The sequence below is a fragment of the Aspergillus fumigatus genome, chromosome 8 (assembly GCF_000002655.1).
Source record: "Aspergillus fumigatus Af293 chromosome 8, whole genome shotgun sequence".
Classification (NCBI taxonomy): Eukaryota; Fungi; Ascomycota; class Eurotiomycetes; order Eurotiales; family Aspergillaceae; genus Aspergillus; species Aspergillus fumigatus.
The window spans coordinates 619,922-639,411 of NC_007201.1; the positions used below are offsets into that span (position 1 = coordinate 619,922).

The window sequence follows — 19,490 nt, forward strand, 5'->3', positions numbered from 1 at the left end:
CGATATCACACTCCCATGTTCTTTGACATGACCAGTATCACAATGTTGCTCTTGGGAAAAAGGAACTGTCTTAGATTATTGCTACCATGGGTTGCCTGAATGATGTGTTGCTTTGTCAAAGGCCCCGAGATATCTTCTTTGGGACATTTGAGGTTCTTGAAAGACATATCTCCCTTAGTTGTCTTTCCTCTTCCCTTGGCTGAACAAAGAACATAATGAATTGTTAAGAATGTTTCATTATCAACTCCCTGTCTCTGGTACCTGTTAACCATCATAATGCACATTCAAAGGACTTGTGGGAAACTCCATATCCCCTGTCTCTAGATGTTCGTACTGCACTTACTCTACCATGGGTCTATCAGAGACTGTGTTTCACAATGGCTTTCACAATGGTGAATATTGTCTCTCTTGTCTGATTCATTTGAGGCCTCTTCCTTCGTCTGCTAGATTCAAATATCGTGATAAACCTAAGAGACTACAGCTTTATCAACACCATCAACTGTTACTCCAAGTTGAAGCAAGATATCTCACTCCTCAAACTCACAATCAGCGCTCCAACAATGTACGAACTCCTTGCCTTTATAACCCTACCTTGGGTAATTGCTCACCCTCGGTTATTCATGGCAGTAGCAGCTGCCACGACATACTTCATGCACTCGACTGGCCGGACCTTTCACAACGTACGCGCGAACATGGCCTCCCAGGTAACTGGCATTCTGCCCGAAGACCTTCGAAGAGACGACGTTCTCTCCAACCGAATGACGGTAGTCTTTCTTCATCTGTTCGTCTTCCGGTATTTGCGTCTCATCGTCCATCTTATCTCCTTCTGGCTCTTCTACCATCCTACCCCTGTCCCCAAAAACCCTGCCCTTTCCCCATCTGACTGCACAATCATCCTCCCCACCGTTGATCCCAAGAACAGAGACTTTGAAGAGTGTATCACCTCGTGCCTTCGGAACACACCAGGTGCCATCATCATTGTTACTGTTGGAGACCAACTGACGAAGCTGACCAAAGACATCATCGCCCCCTACAAGCGGATATTCCCGAATACCGAGATCTCTGTCAGAACCGCCGACGAAGCTAACAAGCGCCGACAGGTCGCGCATGGCCTTCGATACGTCAAGACGAAGATCACCGTCCTGCTCGATGATCACGTCGTCTGGCCTACCGAACGCTTCCTCCCGACCATCCTGGCGCCGTTCGAAGACCCGAAGGTGGGCATCGTCGGAACGAACAAGCGTGTCCGCCGTACCGACACAGGGTTCAACATCAGATCGTTCTGGAACATGCTTGGTGCGCTATACCTGGAACGACACAACTTTGAGATCCGTGCTACTAACGCGATTGACAATGGCGTGTTTGTCGTTTCCGGCCGCACGTCTGCGCATCGGTCTGAGATTCTCAAGGATCCCAAGTTCATCGCCGAGTTCACGAACGAGAGATTCTTCTTCGGGCTGTTTGGTCCCCTGAACGCGGACGATGACAACTTCATCACCCGCTGGGACGTCCGACACGGGTGGAAGGTCAAGATCCAGTACTGCCCCGACGCAATGATCGAGACGACCCTGGGTACGTATCCCAAGTTCCTCTCTCAGTGTCTGCGCTGGGTCCGAACGACCTGGCGCAGCAACTCGGCCAGCTTGTTCACTGACAGGACGGTCTGGTATACCCAGCCATGGTGCGTGTACGCCGTCTACTGGACCTCGTTCGTCAATTTTGCCTTGTTCTACGACGGTGCGTTGGCGTATACCCTGCTCAAAAGTCCGCTCGGAACCGCTGATAACCTGAAATATCTCGCGGCCTGGATCTTCTGCACGAAGATGGTCAAGCTAACGCCGTACTTTCTCCGCGAGCCCCAGGATCTCGTCATGCTGCCGGGCTATTTTGCCTTTGCCTATTTCCACAGTTTGATTAAGCTGTATGCGGGGTTGACCTTCTGGGAGACTAATTGGGGAGGCAGGAACCTGTCAGCCGTCAATACCCAGACTGGTGGCGGCCCCGAAGGCGACGACGACGACGACGACGACGACGACGACGCAGACGACAGCAGCGACGATAGTATCGACGGCGGTGTGCAGCTTCCGCCTACTCCGCCTTCATCACGCCGGAGAAAGACAGCCGGTAGTTCCAGGGCGGGCAGCGGAGGTAATGCTTCAGGATCTAATCGTGTACAGTCTAGGGCTTCCACCGTCGACACCAAGACACCACGGAAAATGCAGACTCAAGCTATGATGAGAGAGTCGTCTTCAAGCAGGTCGAGCACATCGAGCAGCACCTCGTCAAAATGGCAGCGATGTCCCGGTTGTCGGAAGCTGCATTCTGATTCTGGGACTGTGTGCCAAGTCAGGGATGTATGGGGCCGATAACGAGGGCCGACAGGAACTGATGAGTCGCTGGGACCTCTCTTAACCAGAAAATGGCGCCATCTTGCTTTCTTGTTGTTCTTAGCATGGAGTTATAGGAGGTCTGCATCATAGATAACTTGATATTTCCGCATTTTTCTCTAATGTGCATCAGCAATCGAGTGTCGCCGCCCCATCTAGAACGTAGGTCCTCAGGTTAGTTATCAGCAGAAAATACCACTGAAACATCACTATAATTGACATTGTAGGTGTGAGACTAGAAGCAAGACATATGGCCGCGCTAACTAGAACAAGACTCAGGGATGAGGAACCAATCCAATATGCGCCGTTATGGTCTCGCCTCTCTGGGTTTAGCCGGGAATGAGCTGCAATGTTGCCTTTGTCTAGTTTTGCCACCAATCACGGAGAATATGCGGACTAGCAGAAGTCTTCTCCGCATAAACTCTCATTTAGTCTGCGGGGCAATCCGTATTGCCCGGAAGCTAATGTGGAGAACATTATGGCGAGGGCGACGGTATCTTTTCCCTTGTGGATCAAGCCAGCACGGACAAGCGGACCGGAAGCCGTGTGCTTTCGCGATGTGGGTGTCTCATATAGTCAATTCCTGGGGGAGTGATCGATCCATTGCATATGTGCACTGCGATCTCTCCGTTATAATGCAATGTCACGGACCACGCTATCACCGTCATAAGATACTGGATCAGACAGCTAGGGCTGGCGGTACTCTGCGCATCGCGTGCCGCCGCGCGTACTGCCGAACATGCATACGAGTTCAAATCTGTCACGATCACAGGAGGAGGCTACATCACCGGCATCGTGGGCCACCCAACCAAAAAGGACCTGCTATACGCCCTTACCGACATCGGTAGCACCTATCGCTGGGAACAGGAGCTGAACAAATGGATCCCAGTCACCGACCTCGTTGGCCCCGAGGACGAGAATCTGCTGGGGACGGAGAGCGTGGCTACGGATATCTTTATTTGGCGCAAGGCCGGTTCCCGAGTTCCAATAACTCTGCGTTCTTCGTGTTGAAAGACCGAGGGGCGACTCTTACGCGATACCGCGCACCCTCCCCAATGGGCGCAAATGAGTTGGATCGGAATAATGGGGAGAGACTCGCGGTTAAGCCGTTCAAGCCCAATGAGCTGTGGATGGGGACTCGCAACGCTGGGTTGATGAAGAGTAGTGATCTCGCGAAGGCGTGGACAAATGGGACGAACTTCCCCGATCCGATGGCAAAGGATTGGAATCAAGTTTGTTATTTTCGATCCGCAGCATGAAGGGACGACGTAGGTGGGCGCTTGCATTCCTGGCGGTTTATACTATACGAACGATGAAGGAGAGAACTGGCAGTCCATTCCGGGCAGCCGATGCAATGGAGGGCGCGCATTTTCTTAGCGAAGCGGGCGACATCAACGGATTCCGGCCCGATGATCTCGACACCCCGCAGTCGATGTTCGGCCTCCCTGTTTCTCGAACCTGAACACAACCTGGGCGTTATGACCATCGATGCCTCCGGAAAGTACGTCATCTCGCCATCTGTGCAGGCTGAGACCCCGCCAGCGAACGACTCCGGTCCGTATGCCTCGAACGACGGGGGCAAGACCTGGGCATCGCCTCACGGGCTGACTATGCAGACACCATACATTAGCTCTGACCGCGTACAGCCCAAGACATTCTACGCTTTCTCCGGTGGCGTTTGGTACGTCAGCACGGACGGCGGCTTCTCATATGATGCTGTTGATGCAACAAAGCTGGGATTACCTGCGCACACCGGCGCTGTCCCCGTTGTGAGTGCCGACAGGGCAGGCGAGATCGGGCTAGCACTGGGAAGCAATGGAGTCTATTATACTACGGACTTTGGGAAGCACTGAAAGCGCATCAACCACAAGGGAACAGTTGCCGACTTGATCACCGTGGGTGCAGCTGCTCCTGGGTCTGTGAAGCCGGCACTGTTTATTCGAGGTTCCACTGGTCATCCGAAGAAGAGTGGTTATAGGGTCTATCAGTCAGATGATAACGCGTCAACATGGGACGGAGTTGATGATGACGACCATTGCTATGGAGAGTTCGATCTCATCCAGGAAGACCCTCGAGTGTATGGACGTGTGTACCTAGGTACAGGCGGCCGTGGTCTTCTCTACGCAGATATTGGCCCGCACGATCAGGCAAGGAGGGGAATGTACCAGGAACAGGAGGTATTTGATTAGCTATGTTCGACAATTCTCAAAACGACATGATACTCGCTCTCCCCCATTCGAGCAGCGGACTGAAGTTCAAGACTGCGATTCAGCGGGTTGAGGGAGCCCGAGCTTGGCTGGTGCGCTGGTCTTTATCAATAACATGTGATCTAGAGTCACCAACCACAACAAATGAGGCTTGCGTGTGTTCAGTCGTGTTCAGTCCACGACTCACAATGATGTATTCCTCAATCGTAGCTGCTGACAGGTCATTCTTGTTGCCAACATGGCCGTAGCTAGTGCAGTCTTGCAGCAATGCATCACCAGCGTCCCATGGCGAAGGCCTGTAGTAATTCCCGTCGTGCGCGCCATCTGGATGTACACATCACCTTCTATGAGCGGGTCAAAGTTTGTTAGAGGCTCGCCCCCAGCTTTGCATCGGCTTGGTTGCTGGTAGCCTCGGACAGGGAACATGTGGTTGGGTCGGAAGGATTTCTCTATGGCAACATCGTTCATCTCCACAAACGCCCAGTCGCTGATTCTCTCGCCCAGTGTAGCCTTGCCAGAGGTGGCTGTCACCCTACCCATAAGGTCAGCATGCTAGGCACATTCTGGCGTTCACAACAATAGCCGGAGACAAGTGACTGGAAGTCATCTACCCGATTTCAGAGTTTTGTTGCTGACCCGCTACGGATTTCTCGCTTGCTGATTCTTTCAAACAGCATCTCGATTTGCTGTTTGTGGTTTTGATTTTATTGTCCAGTTAGAATAAGGTGGATTGTGTATCTAGGCGGGAGAGACTCTGCATCTCTGTGTGATTTACTTTTGTTTGACGCATCCACGAACTTCCACAACGATCCGAGTCACCAAGGGATCTGTCGGGAGCACCTACTTTGGGGTCCAAGGACCGGATGACATGGTAATTGGTTAGGAAACCTTTCAAGACCTTGTCACTCTGCTTCGTCGTCCTGTCCCCACCAGCTGTTCCCGAATTTGTAATGCCACGGATACCAACAGAGGTCACCAGGGAGAACCTCCAGCTCAACAGTCCGAGATTAACAGTGCCTTGCGAGTAATGCCTTTATCTTCTTGTCCAAAACAGACCAAACGACACGTGTGATGGGATCCACGAGGATTACAGTGGTTGGGTGGGCCTGTGCCTACGCCTAGCCGATGTTGAAAGGGCAGAGAGGTCTCCAGCTGTTTCCAAGTCTTGCTTAACGGAGATCGATAATCCTTTGCTTGCCTTCTTCAGAGTTGTCTACTAGGCTATGGTTGGGTGGCATGGGAAACAGGGATGGTTCGAATACAGATCGTTGACAGTATCCACGAACATGTCTGTAATGCCCCGTTTGTTCAGAAGGCGAGCAAGGTCGTCCTTGTCCGGGCAGAGGCGTCTGGAATGTCATCGGCAGCTAGTAGAATGACTAGAGCAATAAGTGAGACAGAAAGTGGCTGAGTATGGGACAGAGACTGAGACACAAGATAAAGGGAGGAAAGTGAGAGTAGAGTGGCAGTGAATATAGTAGGTCTTTATAGACTACTACTGGTGAATAGTTATCTCTATTTATTTTACAACAGTACTTTACCGCCATTGAAGGCCTTGTCACCCAATAGGTATGTAGAATAGGTGTAGTGAAATATCGTATATATGGAAAGGAGTGCTTATCACTGGGTACATCCGCTTCCCTGCCCACATGGCATCACCCTCCTGCTCAATACATGGACTCAACTGGCATAACTTTCCATCACATTCCTCGCCCGTACCCGTTCACTTCAGCTGCCAACATCAAGCTCCTTCCACATCTTCGACTTCCGCTCTCTAGCAATAGTCACGAACGCAAGCAGCGTACTTGGCGTTATAGCAGGCGGTATAGCAACTAGGGCTCGAAGCACAAGACTTGGAGCAGGAGCTCGCCGCCAGAGAGGCACAGTCGCTCTTGCAGGAGCCTGCAAAGGTGCTGTCAGCTTCATGCTACAGATATAGAAGTCGACGAAGCAGTGACTGAGGTTGGGATGCTTACGTTCGACAAGTTTCGGTTCAGCAACAGGAGAAGCTGCAACAACGGCTGCAAGTGCGAGAGCAACCACGGCGGTAATCTTCATTTTGGCGAGAGATTGGACTTATGTTTCTGAAGACTGAGCGTTCTTCTGCGTTCTTCTGCAGTATGCAACTTTGTAGATCTTGGAATGTTGGTGATGGAGATGTCTTTCCAGCTGGCTGTTGTGCTCATTTTATACCTTTGGTCCAGCATCCTTGACTACTGAGAAGGCGAGAGACGCTCAATGGTGACGGCAATCCGGGCCGATACTGAAGAACAGAGAAGGTGAGGATAAAGCAGGATAGTATGTGTTTCCACTCGGGATTCGCTCCGCACGCTCCTCACATGAGCGAATACGAGATATCTACTTAGTATCAGCTTGAATTCTTGACTCCTCAAAGAAGTCTCGTATCCAGAGACTGAACAATATACGCCAAGAACGCTCTATGCCAAATCCACGCCGGAAAACAACTGCATGCTCGTATTCACTCAGATATGACAATATACACATGGACCTCGTTGGATGGCTATCAGGTTTGTACTCGGATAATTGAACTTGGAAGCAAATCAATTTGCCTAAACAAGAACCGAGAGAAGATACTGGCAATTGCGCTTCAACATCGATACAGACACCAGAGACTGGCAGTGAGTCAATGATGGCCCAGAGCGCCACATCCCAGAAGCCGAGGCCATAGGAAGGACGGAATACTAGCAACTACTCACACAGACAAGGACCAGACCCAGATGTGATACGGCTTGAGTGCCTCCGCATCATCGGAGCCAATGGAGTAGGGCCTTGCGGCTTCAGAAGCCAGCACTGCTTTCTGAGCCTGATCCATGGTTGGACAAGGTCCTTAGTCGCAGCTATACTTGTAATTTCGCCTGCGAACGAACCTTTCTTGGACTCATCGTGAGGTACCCTAGCGAGGAACTTGTAAGATCCTGGGCTCCTCGCGTGTTCTCTTCTTCCTCGTCAGAGTCTAGCCGTGGCGGCTTGCCTTTGATTCTCTCTGACCCTTTCTTCTGACAGACTGAAAGGAAACCCATCTGCTTTCGCTTGATCACCTTTTTTTGCGCTGTGGTACCCTCCCTTGGGCCGTCGCGTATCGGATTTACCAAACGCGTCAATCAAATATCCGTCTTTTGTGAGTCAACCAAAACCTCAGTCGCCGAAACGATCAGCAGTGTGTACTCTTGATGAACATTACTGAGTCGGAGACGCTGTGTAGACCTGTCAGAACGACTTTTATACATGGGAGGGCTTTTTTTGCTTACATGACTAAAGGGAGGGAAAGTCACGGAGGATTTTTCACTCATAGATTAGTATAAGAGATGCAGCATTCACACAATAGGACCTGCCCATTAGTGTAATGAATAGTCTTCAATCAAGGCCTTCCATATATTGACCATGGCACGGAGAGATTCTATGACTCATTCCCTTGGCGAGCCCCAGATAAAGTGGTTTTTAATTTCAAGTTGTTCCTCAACTTCCTCCGAACCATGATGTCAAAGGTAGGATCTTGCCTTGATGCTTGAAAGACGGACGATAGGCTAGCTCGAGACTTTGGAGTATTAGGGAGGAGTAAGGAATCTACAAGTTGAAACATTCTATTCACGTATCAATAAAGAGTTGAAAAGTGTCACTATCGCGAAGACCTACCGCCATCGTGACTCATGCAACAGCAGGCCAAAGTCAGGGACATCCATAGGTTCTCATGCCAGGCCAACACAGACATCAGGACAGTAAGGGACAGTATGACACGCAATCCAGACGTGCAACTAACATGGTGATATCGATACAAAATACTATGTATGGGAATAGAAGAAGTGTATGTACACCGCAAACAAGAGAAATATGGTACACCGTCGTGGTAGCAGCTTGGTGCCGCCAGGGATATGGTTGGATTCTGTATTTAAAATATTAAAAGCCCACTGCATCTCCTAGTCTGAGTGCTGACAGAGCTGTAGGATGACCCTATGACCTGTGCACTGAGGAACAGGTCGGTCTAAGGCAGAAACCCGAGGGAGAGTCGGTGACGGCTTGACGGTCAAAGATGTGAAAGGACATACAGTTTCTAATATACTGGACTACGCACACTCCCCTGCAGACAGTGATATAAATGAGTATGATTGCTGGGAAAATAGTTATCCAGTATACTGAACGGCAGATTCAACGTTGTCAGGCCCGTACGAACGAGACTGGATATCATAATTTCGCGGCTTAAGCAGCGGGCATATGGCACAAGAATAAGGTGCTGGCGTGAATCCCGCATTGAACAGTTCCATGAATACACAGGAGGCAAGGTATCATATCAAATAACCGTATAAACCCGCTGCTTACAAAGTGAGATGATATGACTACAGTCCGTCTAAAGTCAGAATCATTTCAAACTATCGCTAGGCTTGGCGATCATCAAGGCTCCATTCAACCCAAAGAAATAGAGCTTGTGCTTGTAGGAAGACTTATTCAACTTGAGCATCACTTCTGCTCTTATCAACATGTGTTCAAAGTTTGGATTTCTCCCTACAAGTGGTTACACTGAGTGCTCTCAGGAACAGTCCACTATTCCTCCGACAACGAGAGAAAGGGCGAAGCAGTTCTTAACTCCAGCCTGTCCGGACGGGTATGCATTGCTCAATTCACCTTGCATGGATACCCAGCTGAATGCCCGAAGAGCCCTGATAGCCAATTGCACATCGCCATCAGCGTGAAGAGCCAGTCCTAGTCAGAGCGTCCTATCCCGGACACTGGTACATGGCATAACTCCTCGTAGTCCTCGGGAGAAAGGAACAGTTGGCTTGTGAGGTACTCACATCCACCCTAAACCTCTCCCGCCTCACGAAAGGTAGACAGCCTGGCCAGATATGCGTAGCAACATTTTCAAGTCAACTTCTCATCTCCGGAGCAAGCTGCAAAGGGATGCACTCCATCTCCGGCAATTCCGAATACTTCATACCTAAAAAAAAATGACATGGTGTGTATATTGAGTCTGACATGGGTACAATGTGGCACTGTTCAATGAGGCGTGTCTTATGAATCCCATTGTTGACATCTCCAAGGAACAGGCAGGAGGGGGCAAACAGTGCAGTGCAGAGCCAGACAACCTCTCAGAAGCAATGTTTGATTATCAGCAAGGCGCACTGTCCAAACGACCTTTCCAGCAGGAAAAAGCATATCCATGCACTGCAGTACTTTCTTGTCCTAAGTGTACGATGCAGAATATTTTCCCGGATGAAGAGGGTTCTAAATTCTGCTGACAGTGCAGATCGTGTCTAATAAGCGATGATGATATCAGGAACAGATGGGATGCTTACTGGTTCCGGTTATATATGATTCTGGACCTTGACTGCGCGATATCAGGGCAGATCCTGCATATCTGACATCACCATGCGGCATGGACGGACCTTATCTGACGAATAAGGCAGGGCGTTGCCACCGGAAGGATACATATATCCTGATTGTGCATGCTTCTGTAACTGAGGTTCGGCTTGCATAAACCGATGGCATGGTCATGCAGTTGGCAATGAATGTTATCCTCCGTGTACCAAACAATTCCCTTGAGCACCGCAATCCATACCAGCTGTCGTGGCCAATTCAGAGCCGCAGACCATCGACAGGGGTAATTTATGCAAGAGACCACTTATGGATTTCGTTGATATCAAAATCATGACAGATAATTCTGCATGATGCAAGCAGAGGAGCCGCTGTGCTGGACCTTCGGTCGACCAGTACAGAGGTTCCGCCGGTCCAGCTATGCTTTCATTGATTCCTTAACCAAGAGCAACATTCCAAATTCAACCAATGAATTTCGAACCGAGCCACGAGGCACATGGAACACGTCAAGTTATCGAGACCGGAGATAGGCTGGTAGGGCGGACTAGCATACAGGCTCCCTACAAACAGATGTTTTGGCCTGCAGACCGCCGCTGGCGTGCTCTCAGCTTGTCAGGATGCGTACGTAGTAGGAGAAAACTAGGGCCTGAAGTTCAGACGCATGGCAATGGCTGAAGATCTGCAGTGATTTCTGAGCTCAAGCCACTTTGGAAATATGACAGTTGCTGCACTTCAGACTCGGAGGAATGGCCCCTGAATGATCTGCATTGCAAAGCCGCCCTCATGGCCAGGCCAGGAACGGTTGACACTATCGTAGGACACACACAAATGCCAAGGCTACATTCCCCTACTGCACTCTCAATTGGATGATAAAATGGCCGACATAGTATATTGCGCTTGACAGGGACACCCCCCGGCAGTATGTGACATGGTTCCCTGGGCATGCGACATTGTCTTGGGCTAGCCTCTCATTCTACCAGATCAGACTGTTGCCACGACCACTAAAGCTGTCCAGGGTAAGGTCTTTTCCTGGCCCTCTCTGGGTACCCTGGACTTATTGAGACGAGATGCATTGGATCGTTGAGCAAATCACATGCGTGATTGTAACCACTTTGTTTTGCCTTTCGTAGGCATAAATTGTCATGTTGTCAAGACACCCTTGCCTAGCACGCAGCGCTTATGGATTCATATCCGGTCGTTTGATTAATGTTTGATGGCTGGCAAACTGGCCGTCCTACCTTGCTATCCGCGTCTGCGCGCGGATAGCTCGAGCATGCAAGGGACAAGAAGGCATGCGTGCTGATTCGCGTGCGTCTGGTGGAGAATAGGAGCCTGTACATTGACTGACAATGGACAAATCGAGTTGCTACGATAGATCGAGTTTGATGTCAAAGTCCTGGACTAGAATAACTCAGGTCAACTACGTTCGGGCCGAAAAATCGCGAATCCATTGACCATAGTAATGATCTAATCACGATATCTTTCTATAGACCTCCTTGTGACAATCATCATCGATCCGGCAACAGTTCCTTCACTGAATGAGAACAGTCGACCCTGTAAAACCCGGTGATGAGCAGGATATCGCTTCTCAATTAAGGCAAGGAGTAGAGTTCTCCATGGCTTCAACACTTCCATCCACAGTTGTTTGCGGCTCGCAGACCTCTCCGCCCTCAAGGGACTGCCTGCAGCGCATTCAAGCAGATCTCAAAGACCCTAAGTTGAAAGAGCTTGCCAAGGCAGTGGATGAGCTGCCTGAGTTTTGGTCGCATTTGGTTGAGGTCAAACCCGTCTTAAGCCAGGTCAACGACGCACCTCTGAAGAAATTGAAAGATTGGGCTAAGGATGAGTCCGTCTTGAACATACCAGAAGGCCTCCCAAATATCCTATTAGCACCGCTCACAGTCATCATCCATCTGGTTCAGTATCTCCGATTTGCGCACTCCTTGGATGCCAACGATTCTCAGGAAGATCAACATCATCGTATTCTGCAGTCGACGAGTAAAGGCGGATTCCAGGGGCTTTGCACAGGCTTTCTCAGTGCTGCCGCTCTGGCGTGCTCCAGGACGCGAAGCGACATATGGTGCAACGCTACTGTGGCATTGAGATTAGCCACGTGCGTGGGTGCTTACGTTGACCTGGATAGATTGACGTATGACAACACAGATGTCCACACCTGTATGATCATACATTGGGAGGATAACTGTGGAAAGGATCAAGTGACAGAAGTCCTGAAAGGGTATCCTGGGGTGCGTACTGAGACATGGCACTGCAACTCTATCCCAATGTGTCAGCTAACAGCATCCAATAGGTATACATATCTGTGGAGCTCGACAATAGAAGCATCACCGTCACAGCCAAACAGTCACAGGTGTCATTACTGCGGGGCGACCTGGCAGCACGAGGCGCTAAGCTGACGAGAATTCCCATCTACGGACGGTACCATAGCAGAACACACGCCGAGATTCTTCAAGATCTCCTTGAGATCTGCAGCAACGACGAGTCTCTACGTTTTCCCATCATCAGCGCACCTATAGTCCCACTGAGAAATAACACCACCGGAGGCCTGATCACATCAGCGGAGAAGCTGCACGAGCTTGCCTTGAAATGCATGTTGACGGAACCAGCTGACTGGTACTCAACCATGTCAGAGACTGTTTCCAGCTTGATGTTGCAGCCTGTGATCAATGAGCACCCGCTCATACTGGAGTTGGGCCATGTGAGCTGTCTCCCACGGTCACTTACTGCATCCGCCAACATTCGAGCTTTCACGCCGCTGTTGACCCTGACCGCTTCGCCGAATGAACCAGATGCATCTCGCTATGACTACCCTGAGCACTCTATTGCTGTCATTGGAGCTGCTTGTAAATTCACCGGTGCAGAGACTATGCAGCAATTCTGGGAGCTCATCCGAGCAGGAGGCACAATGGTGGGGGAACTTCCTGAAGGCAGAATTGCGCTAGACAAGAAGTCATTGCGGAAGCCACCACGGGAAGAACCTCTACGGGGTAACTTCCTTTCCCGTGCAGGCCACTTTGACCACGGACTCTTCGGACTATCCCAACGGGAAGCTAGATACATGGATCCGCAACAGCGCATTGCATTGCAGGTGGCATACCACGCTGTTGAGTCATCTGAATACTTCAGGAGCGGCATCAAAGATAAGAATGTCGGCTGCTACGTGGGCGTCGGGGGTTCGGATTATGATCATAACGTCTGCTCTCATGCTCCAACGGCATTTTCGTTCACAGGCACTGCTCGAGCCTTTGTCAGCGGCCGCATAAGCCACCACTTTGGCTGGACGGGACCATCGATGACCATTGATACAGCGTGTTCCTCGTCAGCTGTCGCTATCCATCAAGCATGCAAAGACATCAGAATGGGTGAATGCCGCATGGCCTTAGCAGGCGGAGTTAACATAATTTCCTGTCCAAATATGCAACAAAACTTGGCAGCAGCGAGGTTTCTAAGTCCGACTGGCGGCCCTTGTCGTCCATTCGATGCCTTTGCTGATGGCTATTGCCGTGGAGAAGGATGTGGCTTCGTAATGTTGAAGAAGCTATCATGCGCCGTGGCCGACAAAGATGAAATTCTAGGCGTGATTGTGGGATCGGCAGCGAATCACTGCGATGGCAATGACGCCATCACTGTCCCAAAATCACACTCGCAGATCGACCTCTACAGGAAGGCTCTGTCGCTGGCAGCCATGCAACCCAAGGACATCACTTACGTTGAGGCTCATGGCACTGGTACTTCGCGGGGAGACCCAGTGGAATGCAGAAGCATCCGGCAAGTCTTTGGAGGTGAGAGACCTACGCTGCATTTCGGTTCTGTCAAAGCCAACGTCGGACACACAGAAGCCGCATCAGGAATTGCAGGTCTTCTCAAAGTTCTGTTGATGATCCGAAATCAACGGATACCACCACAGGCCAATTTCACACAATTGAATTCTTCAATACCTCCCCTTGAACCAGACAACTTGTCAATCACAACTAATGAACTCGAATGGAAGGCCACTTTTCGTGCTGCTTGTGTCAACAATTACGGGGCAGCGGGAAACAACACCGCAGTGATTGTTTGCGAGCCACCTCGGTTAAAGCCTAGTGCTGGTAATAATCACATACTCTCCGGCTACCCATTTTTGATAACTGGGCAGTCTGGAAGGAGTCTCAAGATGTACTGCACTGCCCTTGGTGAATGGTTGGAAAACACCGACGCCCCCTTGTCAGATATCGCGTTCAGTGTGACTCGGAGGCAGAATCGGACTCTTCGACGTCGCATTACCTTCGCTGCACGTTCGCTGAAGGATATGAAAAACATTCTTGGACAGCAGGCGAGACTAGACCAACAGTCGTCGCCCTCACCTAAGCCCAAGCCGGTTGTTCTGGTCTTTGCAGGCCAAACTGGAAACGTTGTCTACCTGCACAAAGATGCTTATGAAGGGTCAAGTCTGTTGAGGTCACATATTGATGAGTGCGACAAGATACTCCGCGAAATGGGCCTCCGCGGCCTGATCGCATTCTTGTTTGACCAACAACCCATAGAGGATGTGGTGCTCCTTCATTGCCTGTTCTTCTCGCTGCAGTACGCTTGCGCCGCTGCTTGGCTTGATGCGGGATTGCCTGTCCAGCGTGTCATAGGCCATAGCATTGGCCAGTTCACTGCAATGTGTATCTCAGGGGTTACAACACTTGCCGATACTCTCAAGATAGTTGCAGGGCGGGCTAGGTTAATCCAGCAAAAATGGGCCAAAGAACGGGGCTGTATGCTTGCCATTGAGGTAGACAGGCAGGGAGCTCTCGAGCTTGCCCGCTCAGTCCCAGGCCATAAGATAGAGGTCGCATGCTTCAATGGGGCCAGAAACCACGTTCTGGTGGGTACTGAAGTAGCCATCCAGACACTCGAAGCTAAGACATCCTGTAAGACTCGAAGGTTAAAGACTACCCACGGCTTTCATTCTGAGTTGGTTGACCACTGGCTGGATGACTATATGGCTCTGGCGCAGAGTATCACATACGCGACACCGATTATTCCTATCGAAACATGTTCCGAGGGCGGTAGCTGGAAGGAGTTCACCCCCGAAATGCTTCCTCGTCATTCGCGCGAAGCTGTATATTTCTTCGATGCCATATCCCGAGTTGACAAAGAATTAGGACCTTGCACGTGGGTTGAAGGAGGCGTCGGATCCAAAGGCATAGCACTTGTGAAGTGCGCCCTCGGGACAAACACTTCCGGGCATTCTTTCCATCGGCTACAATTGGATTCATCGGAACCGTTGGCATCACTAACTGATACCACAATACAGATGTGGGATGAAGGCGTTGATGTGCAGTTCTGGCTGTATCATGACACAGAGAAGATAACATTTGACTCCTGTGATGTTCCGGCTTACCAATTTGACGAGACAGAATTCTGGCTTTTACGTTCTGACCAAGCACGCCAGAGCGACTTGCAGCGGGGGAGGGTCATTTCTGACAGATACAAGCCACTGGTATATTTGCTGCGGGACGAAGGCTTCAGAGGAGAACCCCGGAAACTGCATTTCGGAGTCAATCAATATCATCCAGACTTCGACAGGTACCTGCACGGACGCGAAGTCCTCGGAGAGGTTTTGTGTCCAGTGTCGGTGTTTGTCGAGCTAGCCGCGAAGGCTGCGGCCATTTGCGGCGGCCGAGAATGCTCAACTGCCGCTACACAGGTCCAGGTTCTGAATCTGGAAATCCATAACCCGCTCGGGCACGCCCCAGGAGCTCGCGTTGGCCTCAGGCTCAAACGCATCGGATCATGCAAGTGGGGATTCTCAGTTATCAGTGACAAAGACGTCCAGAGCATATGTCACGCGACAGGAGTAATTTCTCTCAGGCAGGAGCGACATGGCAAACTCGAAATTGGGCCCCAGTGGTCAGTGATCCAGAGGGTAATCGGATACAGCCATATCCAGGACGTGCTTGATGACTCTTCGGCGATTTCTCTGAAAGAAGGCATAATCTATAAAGTGCTGGAAAAAGTGGCCGAGTACAAGCCTTGCCATAGAGCCATCAAATCCATGACTATAAAAGGCACTGCGGCAGTCGCACAGCTGGAGATGCCGGCAATTAGCCGCGATAGCTCGGAGATAACAGTGTCCGATCCGCTTGTGATGGACCAGTTCGCATTGATCGCAGAAGTACTGGCACTTTGCAGAGATGATTGCAAGAGGGATGATGTATTCATCTGCTCTGGCCTGAGTGAGTTAGTCACATTCAAGAGCCTCCAATCCGGGTTGGGACCATGGACTGTTTATACTCAACAAACACCCTGCGGGCCCAGGGAGCTCCTGAGTGACACATTTGTATTTGACTCGACCAGTAAGCAGCTGATCATTGGCCTACTTGGCGCAAGGTTCGTTCGGATTACCGCCAGTTCCCTCAATGGAATCGTCAAGAGAGCCAATCTCAACAGTCAAACTTCGGAACTTTCAGTCGAGACAGATGCGGTAAACCACCCAGCCAGTGTAGCTTACCCACCGTCAAATAACAACGATACCTCAGATATTCTCTCTATATTGAGTCATCTGCTCCACGAGATAACTGGACTTCCCCCAAGCGAGATTTCCGCCAGCACACCCCTCATGGAAGCCAGTGTCGATTCCCTTGCGGCAACTGAGCTGGAGAATCGAATTCAAGAAGAGTTCCATCTCCACAGGCCTATCTCCCTCTATGAAAGACAGTTTAACGTTGGAACGCTTTGCCAAGAAATTCAGACGCAGCGAGACGACCGGCTTGCTCGAGCTTCGCGAACGACGACTGCCACACGAAATACTTCATTCTCCCTCGGCCGACGTACATCATCCACTGAATCACTACCTGATGATGCGGAGGCACGATTCATAAGTAAGAGCGCTGCCGTGCTTGCCCAGTTATCCAGAATGTTGTCGGAAAGCTTCAACATCACAGAGAGCATCCTCCCTGGAACTGAGCTTCGAAGTCTGGGCTTGGACTCATTAGTTGCCGTTGAGCTCGAGTACGACCTACAACAAGCATTTGGCTTGAAGGTGGATTTGATGCAACTAAGTCCCGAGCTTACGGTGGGTGGACTCGCTCGGCTTATTTTGGCGTCCGAGTCTCAGACGTCTGGCCACATAGCGTCTTCCATGATGGATTGTAGACAGACGACAGAAGGAAAGAGCCAGATGTATCTGGGTTGATGAAGGGGTTGAAACTCTGGACGCTAATATAGATCTGCGCGTGGTTTTTGATGGTTGTTTCGTTTTGACCTTGTCCAGATTATGGTGGAAGCCTGAAAATGCAGGAGCAGAAAGACACGACAGAAGGTGCAAGCCCTAAGATTGAGCCCTAATACCGGATTTATCTCCGGACCTCATGGCCAGTCATCTGCGATTAATGTTGTTCTGTTCTGTCTATTTGCTTGGATACTTTAGAAATTCTCTCTCCTTCCTAATGAATATCTTGACATTTATATCTTTGCACTTCATTGTCTCCAGATTCGATACTACTGTGCGTTGTGATCCTGTTGCCCAAGTAAATTTTTTGCGGTGTTGCTCTAGAGCTCTCCACGAAAGGTATATTTCACCAAAAGGCCTCCGCCAACAGTTATCGCAATTGCTTTGCGTGTGCCAACAAGCTCCGGAATATTGACCAGGAACAAGCTCTTTTCTTTCGACATCTGCAAAGGGCACAGCCAAGCCGGAGTCGTGAGACTAAGCCAGACACACACCCAGATGAACCCCACAAGCTTATGCCAGCAAGGCACAGCATATCCATCACTGTCGACGGTGGATGCTCCTCCAGGACGATGACTGTCACTGACTCGAGTCCAAGCTGCCTGAACCGCATCCTCAATCATAACTCCTACCGCCATGGAGCAGAAGAAAAGAATAGAAGCTGACTGGCTCATAGAAATGCCCATGAGTAGGTCAGACATGACATGCATCACGCCTGAAACGAGAAAGACAAAGAAGATGTTGGTGTATCGTTCGAGCAACGACGGCCTGGGAAGAGCCATAAGCTCCCGGGCCAGGTAGTTGCTTGTCGCGGTGAACGGCCATCGGAACATCTGGTGCCAATATGTTCTGAAAAGCAGGCAAGTTAGCAGATTCCACTCACAATGGTACGGTGGCCACTCACCCCCAGAAATTACGGAGAGTGTAGGCTTGGTTTGCACGACCAAACAGCGGTGGCCAGTCTTCCGGAGCGTCTAGCCCTACGCCAACACTCAAAATGGACGCGGTGCGATAGTCGATATCCACAGCTGCCCGCAAGAACGCAAACCAGAACATTAGCGAGGTCATAATTCGAGTTCGCCATTCCTCCCTGGAAACGCGGAGGTATCCTAGGCCATAAATAGGCTTTGACAGTGGTGATGAGTTTCTATCGGCTAGAGAGTTTGCGCAATTCAAGTATAAGTACAGCCATGCCACGATAGCAGCCTGTCTTACCAAGAATGCACTGCGAGAAATCGGTGTCTTCGGTTGTAGTTCGAGGTATGCCGGGTGCGATGGGATCCCTTTCACCTGCCATGGTGTCCGCACGCCCCGCAGATACGTAAACAGACGAGCAACTTTGTACACCTGTCGCAGCAAATCATCTCTTGGACCAGTAACTTTTGTCTGAAGAAGCTCGTCCCTGTCCAGCGGGTTGATCAACACAAGATTGAAGCCCTGGAGGATCACTATAAATAGCTGGACTCCCACCTTGGCGACGTATGTGCCACTCTCACCGTGCGATATCGGGATTTGCAGCCATTGATAGAAAACAAAGACGGACCAGAAAATCCACAAGTACCTGAGGACCGCATTCTTTTTTGTTTTCAGGATCAGAATAGCAGGCACTAAATTCTGAGCAAGCAAGAAAGGAAGGGCATACAAAAGGGTCTCGAGGACCCTACGCTCTCTTCTAGGCATTTCTTTGACTTGGTCAGAAAATTTCTGCATGCGTATAACTCTCAGAAAGATGAGACAACGGCTCGCTGCCAAAGGTACGTATTTCAGAGTCCATATAATCGCTGCTTGAGAACAGTCTAGTTAGTCATGTGCCTGAAAGCTGCTCTGCTCTACTGCTGAACGACCATAATAATCCCTTTTGGCACATGCCTGAACAGATTATGATTTCAGATGATTGACAAACTTCCGTCGGCCAACGAAAAGCCCGAGTAGTTCCTCTCTGCATGACCACGTCTACAACTCCGCACGAAGTCTCTCCGTCCGGCTATGGCTTTGTTGAATTGGTCCGAATGGAAATCACCACTTGTGAAGAAAAAGGCAGCAGGTCTGGACTTGTAAGTTGAGACCCAATGGCCCGATTCGAAATGATGTAGACTACTGACTGTATGGTGCAGCCGAGAGATTGGCGTTGGTCTTCCGAAGATACTAGTTTGTAAGCCGAACTCTGATATCTCTTCCAAATCGGCCTGCATTATCGCAATTGGCCCGAGAATCCTGCATGCGTCTCCAGGATCGCCAGTAGGATAGCTTTCAACAAGACGGTCCATGCACATCCCAACTAGCCGCTGAATAGCCTGATTGGCAATAGGAGCAACTGCAGGTGCTGTACTAAATCGCCGAATGGCTTAT

General features: G+C 50.3%; 6 protein-coding genes across 6 annotated transcripts; 3 read left to right on the forward strand and 3 right to left on the reverse strand.

The window, feature by feature from the left end:
- Nucleotides 1-560: 560 nt before the first annotated feature.
- Nucleotides 561-2,369, forward strand: AFUA_8G02320 (glycosyltransferase family 2 protein; the record flags this gene model as incomplete). The annotated part of the gene is made up of 1 exon (XM_001481350.1): nt 561-2,369. The coding sequence occupies one exon, from the start codon at nt 561-563 to the stop codon at nt 2,367-2,369; it is 1,809 nt and encodes a 602-aa protein (XP_001481400.1).
- Nucleotides 2,370-2,776: 407 nt separating this feature from the next.
- AFUA_8G02330 (putative endoglucanase) lies at nt 2,777-4,576 on the forward strand (the record flags this gene model as incomplete). Its single annotated transcript, XM_741880.1, has 4 exons — nt 2,777-2,834; nt 3,079-3,393; nt 3,720-4,207; nt 4,244-4,576. The coding sequence occupies 4 exons, from the start codon at nt 2,777-2,779 to the stop codon at nt 4,574-4,576; spliced, it is 1,194 nt and encodes a 397-aa protein (XP_746973.1).
- Nucleotides 4,577-4,655: 79 nt separating this feature from the next.
- AFUA_8G02335 (uncharacterized protein) lies at nt 4,656-5,134 on the reverse strand (the record flags this gene model as incomplete). Its single annotated transcript, XM_001481351.1, is given in 2 exon segments — nt 4,656-4,918; nt 4,936-5,134. 2 exon segments carry the CDS (start codon nt 5,132-5,134, stop codon nt 4,656-4,658), a joined length of 462 nt encoding a protein of 153 aa, XP_001481401.1.
- Nucleotides 5,135-6,322: 1,188 nt separating this feature from the next.
- AFUA_8G02340 (uncharacterized protein) lies at nt 6,323-6,652 on the reverse strand (the record flags this gene model as incomplete). Its single annotated transcript, XM_001481352.1, has 2 exons — nt 6,323-6,507; nt 6,571-6,652. 2 exons carry the CDS (start codon nt 6,650-6,652, stop codon nt 6,323-6,325), a joined length of 267 nt encoding a protein of 88 aa, XP_001481402.1.
- A 4,886-nt stretch (nt 6,653-11,538) lies between these two features.
- On the forward strand, nt 11,539-17,105 carry AFUA_8G02350 (non-reducing polyketide synthase spyA; the record flags this gene model as incomplete). Its single annotated transcript, XM_741878.1, has 2 exons — nt 11,539-12,168; nt 12,231-17,105. 2 exons carry the CDS (start codon nt 11,539-11,541, stop codon nt 17,103-17,105), a joined length of 5,505 nt encoding a protein of 1,834 aa, XP_746971.1.
- Nucleotides 17,106-17,461: 356 nt separating this feature from the next.
- AFUA_8G02360 (acetyltransferase spyB) lies at nt 17,462-19,414 on the reverse strand (the record flags this gene model as incomplete). Its single annotated transcript, XM_741877.1, has 3 exons — nt 17,462-17,990; nt 18,046-18,922; nt 19,045-19,414. 3 exons carry the CDS (start codon nt 19,412-19,414, stop codon nt 17,462-17,464), a joined length of 1,776 nt encoding a protein of 591 aa, XP_746970.1.
- Nucleotides 19,415-19,490: the final 76 nt, after the last annotated feature.